Source organism: Chiloscyllium punctatum, chromosome 14, assembly GCF_047496795.1.
Source record: "Chiloscyllium punctatum isolate Juve2018m chromosome 14, sChiPun1.3, whole genome shotgun sequence".
Classification (NCBI taxonomy): domain Eukaryota; kingdom Metazoa; phylum Chordata; class Chondrichthyes; order Orectolobiformes; family Hemiscylliidae; genus Chiloscyllium; species Chiloscyllium punctatum.
The window spans coordinates 447,684-462,421 of NC_092752.1; the positions used below are offsets into that span (position 1 = coordinate 447,684).

General features: G+C 38.4%; 1 protein-coding gene across 1 annotated transcript in view; it reads left to right on the forward strand.

Annotated features, from left to right (window-relative positions):
- Positions 1–14,738, forward strand: part of LOC140485524 (diacylglycerol kinase theta) — a 176,182-nt gene that overhangs the window by 49,438 nt on the left and 112,006 nt on the right. The window contains 3 exon segments of the mRNA XM_072583703.1: positions 6,560–6,685; positions 8,246–8,399; positions 10,134–10,220. Of these exon segments, the coding sequence (XP_072439804.1) occupies positions 6,560–6,685; positions 8,246–8,399; positions 10,134–10,220 (367 nt within the window).

Sequence of the window (14,738 nt, forward strand, 5' to 3'; positions counted from 1 at the left end):
GAAATTGCTGGCTACCACCTCAAATAATTCTAACAGATTTGTCAGGCATAACCTGCCCTTGATGAAGCTGTGCTGACTCAGCCCTATTTTCCCATGGGGGGAAGGGGAGGATGCTCTCTGTAACGATTCTGTCAATGTTATAATCAGACAAAAATCAAGTCAAACATTGCTCATTTATATAAATTAAGCATTAGTGGACTGTACATATTGAAGCACTATCATGATAACGTGATATCATGATTAGCAACATAAACATTTTCAAGTAATGAAGGCTGACTAATGATGTGGAAACATAAATACTTGATTTGATTAAGAATACAATGTGTAGTAGTCACTCATAAATGGAAATGGGGTCGGATACTCTTGTAAACCTAGGAAAAGCAAAAGAATAGCTAAAGGAAAAGTGGGATTGATTAAAGATGAATTCGATTGGGGGAAGAAACAGTCAAGCAATTGAAAATCAATGTTTGCCTTAGAGAGGTTTCATAATAAACTGGAGCAGTGGAAGTGAGAATTTGCAAAGGAGAAAAAAGGGCATTTAGGATAACCATTATTAAGCTGGCGGAACTAAAATATTGATTAACTCAGTGTGCAAGGGACCAGTCCTGATCGTTCAGAACATTACTTCTCAGATGCCTTTGGGTATAGAAATTGTTCCAGAGGATTGGAATATTGTCAATTTAACAACTCCATTCAGAAAGGGTAGGCAATAGTCTCGTGGTATTATTGCTGGACTATTAATCTGGAGACCCAGGTAATGTTCTGGAGTCCAGGGTTTAAATTCCACCAGGGCAGATGGCAGAATTTGAAATTAGTATAGTCTGGAATTAGGAGTCTAATGATTACCATAAACCGTTGTCATTTTTCGGGAAAATAACCCACCTGGTTCACTAATCTCCTTTAGACGAGGAAATCTGCCATCCTCACCTGGTCTGGCCTCCATGTGACTTCAGATTTACAGCAATGGGCTTGACTCTTAACTACCATCTGAGCAATTAGGGATGAGCAATGAATGTTGGCCCAGCCAGTGGCACCCAAATCTATTCATGAATTACAAAATAAGGAAGGATAACTTATCTCCATTCTTAGTTTTGATCAGGAAATTGGACTAATTGTCCTCGCATTAACCAAAGTAACAGTGGGTGAGCTCATTGTGATTGTTTTATACCATATTAACCACAAATAAATAAAACAAGAAAAATCCTGGATTCATTAAGGGTAATTAAAAAGGATTTGTAAAAGGTAGAAGTGTCTTGCTAAACAGTGGAATTTCTTGAAAGTGGGAGGTGATGGGGAGTGATTATTATTGTAGAAAATGCGGTGAATATTGTCCATGTGCATTTTTATAGAATCTCTACAGCGTGGAAAGAAGCCATGTGGCCTACTGAATTTGCACGTACTCAGCTTTGACAAAGAGTCAGTTAGACTCAAAACGTCAGCTCTTTTCTCTCCTTACAGATGCTGCCAGACCTGCTGAGATTTTCCAGCATTCTCTCTTTTGATTCTTGATTTCTATGATTACTGTTGATTGTCAGAAAAGGCAGTTTCATGGTCATTACTGGACTTTTAATTCCAAATATTAATGAGTTGATTTTTTAATTGCAGCATTATTTTGGTTTATGTAAATAATAAAGTATCAAAACATTTAAAATAGGTCATGAATCACAAAGCTAAGCAGTGCAAGGTAACATAGTTAAGTCTCAATGCACTGTGGCACTGAGACACAAGTCAAAGGTTCCCTCTTGCAATTCTTCATTTACTGTTCATGCACTGGTTTGGTCTAACATCAGTTGTGATGCCCATTTTTTTGCAAGGTTGTAGGATTCTCTAAATTTATTGTATTTAGTATGCTATGGCCAGCAGTGAGCTTTGGCAGATTATCTCACTTAAGTGTCTCATGGACCCGGGGTCTTAGCTGGTGGAACTAGATTGGGTTGGGATATCTGGTCGGCATGGAAAGGTTGGACCGAAGGGTCTATTTCCATGCTGTACATCTCTGACTCTATAAGCCCAAAAAGCGAACCATATTGGGAAGGGGTGACCTCACTCAACTCACTCCAGTATCTGATTCAGCACCAGAAAGTGGTGGGCCAATTTGATTGTTTGTTTGCTCTAGACCAGTGTCTTCCGTGCTGTGATCCCAAATACCATTCTGCCATCACTCACCTGTGGTCTATGTCCCTTGGTGATTCTGGGGCTAGGGTGGGCATATTGGAAGTGCCAAAAGCCACCACTCCTGCAAGGAACCTGGATTTGTGGCTTAATGATGCTTTGGCTTGGGGAAGGATGGCCGTAGCCTGGTTAAGTACATGACTGGTGAAAAGTGGTGATCAACATCTTTTGTTGGCTTTTCAGTCAGCAGATGTAATTGTCCCTTTGCTTTCCTTAAGAACTGCCGACTTTGTGGAAACCAAGAACTCAAATCTCACATTAATTTCCCAAAGGGAAGGAGGGAAAAACTGGGGAGACATCCTGTCATCTTCAAAATGATGGTTCAGTGACTGGTGGTGGATCTTCTGCAGTCCCAACCAATGGAAACCTAGATGGAATTGGAATTCAATAATTTTGTGGAATTAAGAGTCCAATGATGACCACAAAACTACTATTGATTGTTAGTAAAAAAAGAATTAGAGAAATCATTGAATATTGCAAAACGAGAGGAGGCCATTTGGACCATCACATTCCCATCAGTTCAGTTGAAAATATCCACCTGATTACTTGCATCGTGTGAAACTTACACCATAGAGGAAAAAAAATGCTACAAAGATGCAACCTGTGTAACAGCATTTTAAGCAAGAAAATTGATCTTTTTCTTGGATTTTTTGGGTTAAAGTTTCTTGAGATTTAGCGTTTTTGTTCTCTCAATGAAATAATTTTTGTTAATTAAGAGAGATAAGTGTTAGACCAACATTGATACTACCTGTAATTCTTTGATGTCAGTAAAGAGCTGTCTTCTTGGACCTCTGCCATCCATTGGATGGTCGGGACAATATGAGTCTGCAACTGAGGGTGGTGGAACAATTAGTAGAAGTAAAAGAAACTAATGTTACAGTATAAATATCTTATATTGTTTCTTGATTTGTATTTAAGTAGATCTCAAGCCCTTAGAATTAGATAGGAAGAGGAGGAATATATTAAAAAAGAGCTGATTTGAAAACCCAGTTGTACACAATTTTCAAACGACAAATGAAAAGGCTAAAGGAAAAGAGAATGATGTTGATCTGTTTAACTGTCTCCTTTAATAGAAATACAACAGACAGATTTTCTTTTGAACGAGTAATACCAAATGGCCTACTCAGAAACTGAATCATAACCAACATCTGGGCACTGTTATTTAAAAGACAAAGTTTTAATGAGAAACTGGAGAAAACCTCTCAAACCAGCCAGTGAGGGATGGGCAGTGGTCGATCAGGTGGAAGTTCTGTCTGAATATTGTGACAAAAATTTGAACAGTTCAGGAAGTTATAATGGCAGGTCTCTTGCATATTTTGAAAACACAGGCTAAATTATGGAAATGTTTTATTTAGCCAGATTACATAACAATGTGGTTAAATTTTGCCTGACATGTCATACAAATCGGGTACTGGGAAAATCCAAACCATCAATTAAAGCTATGCTTTGAATTTCGAAATCATCTTTCAAGAAACCGTCTAGTAGGGACTTATTGATTGTTTTTGAATTTGCAGTTGAAATTCTTTTAGAGGTAAGGATTAGTCAAGAAATCCAATCAGATCAAGGTTCATATTGTCTGTCACAAATATTCTAAGGAAGAATAAACAAGTTTGGAAATAAAACAATTTGTCTTCAATTTATCACCCACAATCCCTGGAGCAGAAGACATGCCTGAGGGCCGGGGCTATTGCTGCAACTGTCTCTGTGGTTGGAGTTTATTGTCAAGAATATCATAACGTTTGGGGCAAATAAATTCCCTTGTTACTGTTGTTACTGGGAACATCTTTAATGAGTCCACAAGATTTAGTCTTTTTGAACTAATATACACACATCAGATGGGAAGACCCTTTAAATATAGTAAGGAAAATATTATATACCAAAACTCAGTGATTGTACTTTCAGTCTGTATCAAATTTTGAAAATTAACCAAAGCTCGTGAGTTGGCCAAAAAAGTATTAATGTTTAATACAATATGAAATCTAAAGCATTAATCAAGCTAAAGTTTAAAACTTTGCTGATAAGATTGTAGTAATATTACGTGTCTCTGGGGAATTTTGAAGAGTAATGTTCACTATTGTATCAAATCAAAACACAGCTCAGTGACATGAAATTTGATTTTTTTTTAATGGCAGTCAGTGATTGTTAGGCTATTGCAGTGATTGGTGCTAGGACCCCAGATATTCATAAAAGATATTGGTGATTTAGAGGAGAAAACTAAATGTAATATCTCAAAACTTGCAAATAGTACAGTGCTGTTTGGAAGGGTGAGCTGTGAGGAGCATGGAGAGATGTTGCAGTGTAATTTGGACAGGCTGAGTAAGTGAGTGCAGACATGTCAGCTGCACTATAATGTGGATAAATATGAGGTTATCTATTTTGGCAGCAAAAGTAGGTAGGCAGATGATTTGAATAGCTGTAAATTAAGAGATGGGAATGTTCAAGAAAACCTGGGTGACTTCATACACCTGTTGCTGAAAGTAATCAAGTAGGCATAGCAGGTAGTAAAAAAGGCAAACTGTGTTGGCCTTCACAGCAAGAGTTGAGTACAAGAACAAGGATATCTTGCCACAGTTATACAGGTGAGTCTACACCTGGATCATTGTGTGCAGTTTTGGTCTCCATAACTGAGGAAGGATGTTCTTGCTATCGGGAGAGTGCAGTGGAGATTTACCAAAGTGATTCCTGGTTTGGTAAGACTGATGTATGAGAAGAGATTGAGTCATTTTGGGTTATATTCACTGGAGTTTAGAAGGAGGTCGGGGTGGGGGGGGGGGGGGGGGCGGAGAGTGTGTGGGGTGCAGGGGGAGTCTGGAGAATCTCACAGACAACTATATAAAATTCTAACAGGACAAGACAGGTTAGATGCAGCAAAAATGTTCCCAAAGGTGAATGAGTCCAGAAACAGGAGTCATAGTTTAAAAGTAAGTGATAAACTTTTTAGTACTGATTATAAGGATACATTTCTTCACTGAGAGAGTGGTGAGGCTGTGGAATTTACTCTCACAGAAAGTGGTTGAGACCAAAACATTGTGTTTTCAAGAAGGAAATAGATTTAGCTCTTCTCACTAAAGGAGTCAAGAGGTATGGGAGGATAATGGGGTTAGGGTCCTGGGCTCAGTCATCATAATGAATGGCAGAGCAAGCTCAAGAGTCCAAATGGCCTACCCGGGTCTTATCAATGTGCTTAGTCTAGACAGTTGAAAGAATTAGTGAAGGTGTCATGTTAATATGAAGAAAGACAGTTATATGGAGGATAATCAAAACAGAAATGGCAAAAGAAATAGTGTATGAAATAAAAACATTACAATTTGAATTAATCACAAAGTGAAAATTTAAAAGTTGCCTATCCAGTAATCAGATTGAATAATACAAAGATGCTTGTAAAGTTAAATGGGATAATATTCAATCTCCCAGAAATCGCATACAAAAGTTACTACAGATTCATGAATTGATGTGAATATAGATGAAAAGAAATTACTTCTAGCAGCGTTGAATTTTGGGAAACTGTTCGAATTGGCTATTGATGCCAGTGAATCAGTTTTGGACAATTTTACAACAAGAAGGGGAAATGGGGATTTAAAAGTCATTCTGTTGTTTTTCTCAAAAGCTGAATGCCAGAAGGAATATTCAGTAGTGGAAAAGGATTGTTGGCTCTATGAAAGTTGGAAATTTACATTTTCAGCACTCTGAAGAAAGAGTCAATAAAATGTGGAGCTGCAAAAAGCACAGCAGGTCAAGCAGTATCAGAGGAGCAAGAAGGTCAATGTTTCATACAGGACCCTTCATCAGGACTGATGCTGCTTGACCTGCTGTGTCTTTTCCAGCTCCACATTGTATCGACTCTAACTTTCCAGCATCTGCAGTCATCACTATCTCTAAGCACTCTGAAGAAAGTATTATTGATATGAACCACATTGCTTTGGCTTTCACAGGTGATTGTGTGACAAAAATCAAAGACTATTTTGTTGGAGTTTAGTGCTAAAACAATGTAATTTAAAAATAGGAGGACCCTTTGGTGGGTCAGCGTGAACTCGATAGGCTGAATGGCCTTGTAGGATTCTATGACAGCCTTGTGTGAATATGTTCAGTGACTAACCACCAAGGTAACCTACTGCATAATTAAGCATATGGTCTCTCAAGCCAGGTTTCACTGGGATGTAAATTTTCGCCAATTGCCATTAGCTGGGATTATAAAGTTAATATTGTAACAAGGTGTGGGGATTGAAATTCACATTCCAGTTATAATGGCGTTCATTTGAGATTTAATGCACTGTGTTCATGATAGATTCAGATTAGAGATTGTTTGATAGTTTAATACTTAATTGCATCTTTCAAAGTTTGAAGCTTTGATTTATTAATTTATCAATTTATCTTGTTCATTTACCAGGAATCTTATCACCATCACTGGAGAGAAGGAAATCTCTCCTCCGCTGCGCGCTGTGATGTCTGTAAGAAGTCATGCGGTTCTTCAGAAGTGTTATCAGGCATTAGATGTGAATGGTGTGGAATAGCAGTAAGTGAACAGTTTGATCAGTGGAGCTAACTGTTTTGAATATGGCATAAGGTAATGCATAAATTGGTTTTGCACATCTTAAAGGCAGAGGCAAAGAACCATGATAAGTCACCCAACCATGGTTCCCATCGCCAAGTGACTTCTGGAAAAATATTTGCCTCTAATCTGTAAATACTGGTAAAAAAAAAACTCCTCACTCTGAAGTAATAAATGAATATTCTAACCAGTTGGAGTGATCTTGACTGTATCCTGTAAATAATGAATGAGTTATTTCAAACTTTTTAACAATTTGTGTTTTTCTCATTTTGAATAAAATTATACATTCTGTTAAGTAATTACTGGGTTTCGCCAAGCTGTAAGTAGTCACTGAATTATTCTGATTATAACCAACAAATAACCAAATAATTGGTCCAGTTCTGAAGGACGTTGACTGGACCTGAACATTAACTCTGCAATCTCTCTATAGATACTGCCACACGGACTGAACTTTTCCAGCATTTCCTGATTTTGTAATTATTTTCCTGACTTGAAACATTGACTTCTCGATTGGTTTTTGGATTAATCTTTTTGATTTATTGTTGTCACGTACTAAGATTGAGCAAAATGTCTAGTTATGCATGCTATCCAGACAAATCGTACATTGTGTAAGTACATCAGGGTAATAGAACAGAATACATAATATAGTATTACAGCTCCAGAGAAGGTACAGTGAAAGATGATATCTATATATGGGGACAAGTCTGATAATAACAGGATAGAAGCTGTTCTTGAATCTGTTGGGTACATATTTTCAAACTTTTGTGTCTTCTGCCAGACAGAAGGGGGTGCAAGAAAGTGTAATCAGTGTGGTAGGGGTCGTTGATTATATTGACTGCTTTCCCAAGGCAATAGACAGTAAAAAAGGAATCAATGAAAGGAAGGCTGGGTTGCGTTCACAACTCTATAGTTTCTTGTGTTCTTGGGCAGAGCAGTTTTCATGTCAAGCACTGATGCATCCAGGTAGGATGCTTTCTACGGTGCATCTGTAAAAATTTATAAGAGTCATTGTGGGAATGCTGAATTTCCTTCGCCTTCTGAGGAAGTAGAGATGTTGGTGTCCTCTCTCCACTTTATCGCCGACATAGACCAGGTTAGATTGTTGGTGATATTTACTCTTAAGAACTTGAACCTCTTAACTACCTCCTCCTCAGCACCATTGATACAGATGGGGGTGTGTTCTCGACTCCACCTCCTGAAGTCAATGATCTGCTCCTTTACTGACATTCAGGGAGAGATTGTTGTTGCTACACCATGCTACTAAGCTCTCTATCTCTTTTCTATACTCTTTCTTCTCATTGTTTTATGGCTGGCTATTTCCTACTGTAGTTTGGTTTAATTTATTGGACATAAAGAGTGACCATTCTCAGACGCCAATAAACAGTCTTGGTCCATGTGCCTCAACAGACAGTAACATTACAATAACATGAGCAGACCCACAGCACGTGAAAAAGCCTTTATCTTCTCTTAAACTCAAGCCACATTATTTATGTATCAAGGAATGCTACCTTCCCTCCCTAATAGGTTCATGCTGACTGCTACAGTAGCCTCACACCAGAATGCAATTTTGGAAGGTTCCGGAAGATGATATTACCTCCAAATTGTGTGCGTGTTTGTGTGCGCAATTTCACTAAGTTCCACTGTTTTCGGATATCAGAAAATGCACAAATTGAGTCAGGTAAGTTGGAGAAACTGTTGAATTTCTGATTATTCTGTATTAATGCGATTACAACAAACTGTGGTAATCTATTGTGGATGGTAATTGCTTCCTGGCCCTTAAAATATTTTGAATGTCTTTGTTTCATTTCAAAATTTGAATTGAGCAAAGCCGATTAGTTGAAATTTAAAACCATGTACATCTTGTAAATGTTCTGAAGTGTGGCCTTAAAGGAAATAAAACAGGCAAGCTGAACTGCTGAGCGTTGGGTGATAATCAATCATTTTTCAAATTGTGATTTGTTCCAAAAGACAGTTTATGCTGGATGTTATTCTCCATATATATTATTCTGTATCAGTAACTTTTCAGAATGTTTGTAAATATAATTGTACTTTCATGGCGAACAGATTAGTCCAATTATGCTCTTCGTTTTAAATGTCTTATTTTCATTTTAAAAATCAGACACATTGGAAAAAGAAGCCATAAGGTGTATTTCGTGGACTGAACTAATTTAACTAAATTGCCAAAGATTTCTATGCTTTGTGTTCGGGCTAAGTTAATTTCTGTATAAAGTTACTGATCATAATACTCATGATGAAGAATTGAAGACCAATTAGTTTGACAGAGACTGCCCAGTGCTAGCTTACATGTACTAATGTAGCCTTTTGGCAGAACACATGGAATGTGTGCTCATGCGTGATCATAACTCAGTTAGATTCAAGGTTTCTTTTGAAAAAGAACAAGGATTGCCCTGAAATCTAAGTTCTAAATTAGCGGGAAGCAGATTTTGATAAGATCAGGTATGATTTGGACAGAGTGGACTTGGAACCAATACTTTTAGGCAAATTCGTCAGAGTTGTGGGAAGCACTCGAAGAAAATAGGGAGCCTAAGGGGCCAGTAAATTCTAATAAAGACAAAGGTTGGGACCAACAAATCTTGGCTATCAAGGGATATTCAGGATTGGGTAAAGAAAATAAGGGAACCTGATGGGAGATATGAGGGCTCAACAGTAGCAGCCCTAGAGAATGTTCCTAGGTATTGAGAGATTGTCTTCTGAAAAAAGCTTAAACAAGTTGGGACTCTACTAATTGGAATTTAGAAGAATGAGAGATGACCTTATTGAAACATGTTCATCTCATTGAACACAAGGATTCTTAAGAGGTTTGACAAGGTAAATGCAGAGCGGATGTTTCCCCTCATGGGAGAGTCTAAGCCCAGAGGGTACATGTCTCAGAATAAACATGTGCCAATATAAGACCGCATTGAGGTGGAATTTGTTCTCTGAGCGTTAACAGTTTTGGAATTCTTTGCTGGAGTGTGTTGTAATGGCACAGTCCTATATGTTTATGGCTGAGAGAGATTCTTTAATCACTTGAGGAATCGGGGGTTATTGAGAAAGGGAATAAAAGTGGAAGGAAGGAAATTTGGATCAACCATGTTCACTTGAATAATGGATCGGGCTTAAGGAGTCAGACAGCCTACTCAAAGCATAAAATGCTATGGGCTAAGTGCTGGAAAATAGGATTCAAATGGTTAAGTGGTTGTTTTCAACTGTCGCAGACTTGATGGGCCTGTTTCTGTGCTGTAGACCTCTGTGACAGTGTAATATGGATATATAGCTAGGGAATGTGTTTGCACATATTTAGCTATGTAATTGTGTGTGTACGTGAGGCTGTGTGACCATTAATAATGCAGCACCTGTATTCCCAAAGTAATTGATGTGTAAAGTTGCTGATATGACTGTATTTCCACAGTTGCTGATGAAACTGATGATGATAATCTCAATATGTGGAATCAAGCATCATATAAAGATGCACATTCTGCTTCCACAACTGATTCAGGTAAAATAACTTTGCTTTAATCTCTTCAGACCACTTTTACTCAGGTTTACATTTGAAAAAAACTAATGAACAAATGTTGAATTTTTTTAGCTTCATAAATTTCAGTATATAAGGATTGTGCTATTCAACTCATAGTAGATGATTGATTGAGATGATGTCCTTTTTGCCTGATTGACAGATTATTTGTGGATGCGTACATAGAACATAGAACTGTACAGCACAGTACAGGCCCTTTGGCCCTTGATGTTGTGCTGATCTTTTATCCTACTCTAACATCAAACTAACCAAAAGACTCTTCGTCCATGTGTCTATCCAAGAGTCACTTAACTGTCCCTAATGTATCTGACCTCACTACCTTTGCTGGTAGTGCATCCTACGCACCCACCACTCTGTGTAAAGAACCTACCTTTGACACCTCCCTTAAACCTTTCTCCTATTATCTTAAAATTATGCCCCCTCATGATAGCTATTTCCACTCTGGGGAAAAGTCTCTGGCTATCCACTCTATCTATGCTGCTCACCTCTATCAAGTCACCTCTCATCCTCCTTTACTCCAATGAGAAAAGCCCAAGCTCTCTCAATCTTTCTTCATAAGACATGCCCTCCAGTCCAGGCAGCATCCTTTAAATCTCCTCTGCACCCTCTTTAAAGCTGCCATGTCCTCCTTCTAATGAGGCAACTGGAACTGAGCACAGTATTATAAGTGTGGTCTAACTAGGGCTTTAAAGAGCTGCAGCATAGCCTCGTGGCTGTTAAACTCAATCTCCCTGCTAATAAAAGCCGACGCACCTTACTCCATCTTAACAACCCTATCAACTTCAGTAGCAACTTTGAAACATCTATGGACGTGAACCCCAAGATCTCTCTGTTCCTCCACACTGCCAAGAATCCTGCCTTTAACCCTGTATTCTGCAATCAAATTTGATCTTCCAAAATGAATCACTTTCCATGTTGTACTCCGTCTGCCACTCCTCAGCCCAACTCTGCATCCTGTCAATGTCCCATTACAACCTACAATAACCCTCTACACTCTCTGCAACTCCACCACCTTTGTGTCATCGGCAAACCTACAAACCCACCCTTCCACTTTCTCATCCAAGTCATTTATAAACATCACAAAGAATAGAGGTCCCAGAAAAGATCTCTGCGGAACACCGCTGCTCCCCGAGCTCCAGGCTGAATACTTTCCACCTGCTACCACCCTCTGTCTTCTATGGGCCAGCCAATTCTGTATCCAGACAACCAAATTTCCCTGTATCCCAAGCCTCCTTACTTTCTGAATGAGCATACCACAGGGAATCTTATCAAACGCCTTGCTAAATTCCACATACATCACATCCACTGCTCTAACTTCATTAATGTGTTTTGTCATATCCTCAAAGAATTCAATAAGGCTTCTGAGGCCTTATATGTAAAATCAAATTTGTGCTTCAGGTGCAATTGAAAGCTAATAAAATTATACTTACTCATTTTGCTTTGCACACAGGAATTATTTTCACCTTTCTGTTGTTAACCATGTCTTGTCATAATAAAGCATCTTTAACAAAATGGAACCCCCGAAGTGTTTCACCAGAGCAAAAACAAAGGCTTCTTTGTTTTTAGGAGCTCAAGGAAATATTAAGTCAGATGACTGGAAACTTGGTCAGATAGGTATCAAGGAATATTTGAAAGGAGAAAACCAAGGTTGAGGGGTGGAAAGCTGTAGGCAAGGTTTCTAAGAGTTTCGGGGATGTATTAGACTGTTGAAGAAAGTAACTATACAAGGAGTGAATGCCTTCATATCTGAAGAAGGGTCCCTGAACCTGAAACATTAACTCTGCTTTCTCGCAACAGATGCTGCCAGACCTAAGTTTATTCAGCAAGTTCTATCTATTTCAGAATTCCAGCTTCTGCAATTCTTTTTTTTAATAAAGGATATGATGAGTGAACATTTTAAAAAGAATAGCAGAGTTGTGTAGCATCAATGTGAATTTAACAGAGTCAACATAGTCATGTATGAAAACCTTATTGGAGTTTTTTGCAAATGTTATTTGGAGAATAGACTAAGGAGATCCATGCGGTGGATTTGGATTTTCAGAAGGCTTTTGATCAGATTCAACTCAGGAAGTTAATCAATGAGATTAGAGTGCTGCATGGGTTTTGAGGTAATATTGTAGTATGGATTGAGAATTGGTTAACAGACAGAAAACAGGAATAAATTCTCAGGAACATGCCATTCTCAGGATGGCATGTTCTGAATAATGTGCTGCTGCAAGGGTCAATGCTAAGGTACTCAGCTGTTCACAATCTTTGTCAATGATCTGAGGGTCTGCTTGTAATATTTCCAGATTTTGTGATGACTCAAAACTACATGTGGATGCAAGGAGGTCTCAAGTAGGCTTGTACAGGTTAATCATAAGACCATAAATGTTGAAAGTTTGGCTAGAGCTGATATATCCAGGGAACTGGAAGTCCTTATTCATAAAGCATGCAGGTGCAACATACAATTAGGAAGGCAACAATGTTGACTCCTTCATGTCAAGAAGGTCTGAGTACAAAAATCAAGCTGTATTTCTGCAGTTATAAAAGCTCTTGGTATGACTTCATCTGGAATATTGTGTACAGTTTTGGTCCCCTTATCTGAGGAAGGATATACTTGCCATTGAGGGAGTGTAGCAGAAGTTCACTAGGTTATTCTCTGGAATGATAGGATTTTCTTATGAGGAGAGATTGGGGAGACTGCGTCTGCATTCTTCAGAATTTTGAAAAGTGGGAGGTGATCTCACTGAAACTTGCAGGGCATGACAGGGTGGATCTGTATCGGATGTTTCCCTTGGTTGCTGAGTCTAGAACCAAGAAACATGATCAGAAGATAAGGAGTGGACCATTTACAACTAAGTTGAGGAGAATATTCTTCACATAGAAGATGATGAATCTTGGAAATTCTCTTTCCCACAGGGCTGTTGAAGTTCAATCTATATGCAGGTTCAAGACTGGTTTCTAGAGACTAATGACTTGAAATATGGAGATAGTGGAGGAAAGTGGTAGACCAGCCAAGATCTGATTTGAATGCCACAGTTAGCTCAGTGGGCTGAATGGCCTCTTCTGTTCCTCTGTAAACAGTTGAATACATTTCCATTACTGATTGAGCAATTAAAATTGGGGGTGCAAAAGTAAGCCACAATTATTTAGGAAGAATGAGAAGGAATCTTTAAACAAAAATGCTTTAAATCAAATTGTAGTTTTAAGTATAACTAAGAGATCAGAGGTAGACAATGCTTCAAGTGCAGAAGAAGTACTTTGGATAGATGAGAGATATTAAGGGTTTTTGACTAAAGGAATGATAACTATGGGATGCAAGGGCCAATCAAATTCTTTTGCTGGGGAAAGATTTATTTTTCCCTTCAGAACATTCAAGAAAAGCCAAAGTGTTGGTGATTGAAACAGATAGGTTGTATGTCTTGGTTCCATTGTACACATCCCATGAGACTGTGACTTGTTATCTGAACGAGTGGTAGTTGGGGTAGTTAAGGAATTACCCAAGATGATCAGAAGATTAGATAGGGTGAAGCCTTTTTCCTTGGATGGTGATGGCTAGCACAAGGGGACATAGCTTTAAATTGAGGTATTATAAATATAGGACAGATGTCAGAAGTAGGTTCTTTGCTCAGAGAGTAGTAAGGGTATGGAATGCCCAGCCTGCACCAATAGTGGACTAACCAACATTAAGGGCATTTAAATTGTCATTGGATAAACTTATGGCTGATGGTAGAATAGTGTAAGTTAGATGGACTTTAGACTGGTTTCACAGGTTGACGCAACATTGAGGGCCACTACGCTGTAATGTTCTATATCAATGGGTTGAATTTACTCATGAAGAATGATTTAGCAGGAAAGTTATGACTTCATGTATAATCACAGAATGAACAGTTGGAAGAACAGGTTCTTGATATTTCTCCATTGTATGTAGTGACTGGAGCAACAGCAAAGCAAAGTCCATCACCAGAGGTCACAGCAGTACTGCAAGTATGTATTCAGGTCTCTGAAACTCCACTTAAAGATTAGGATCATTCAAAAGAATTGGATGGGACGTGTCTTCTTTAATTGAAACACAGGAAGTAGGTCCAGAGTTACTTAAATTAACACAAACAGATCATACTGCAGCTGAGGCTAAAGAAGATCCAGTGCTACTACATTAAACAGAGAGTTCCATGAGAAAGTGGAGATGCCCTCATAAACATGAAGATGAAGATTGGATGGTTGTAAGGCGGATATTGAGAGCAGCACATGAAATTCTTATAGTAGGACATGGAAAAATAAAGAAAACATAAGCATCAATACACAGATTTAAAAAAAACAAACCATTTTCAGCAATATCTGTTTTTATTTCTGATTTCCAGCTACTGCGATTCTTTGTATTTTTAAAATAAAACAAGAACTGCAGATGCTAGAGATCTGAAACAAAAACAGGAATTGCTGGTGGAACTGAGCAAGTCTGGCAGCATTTGTGGGAAGAAAGCAGAGTTAATGTTTCAATTC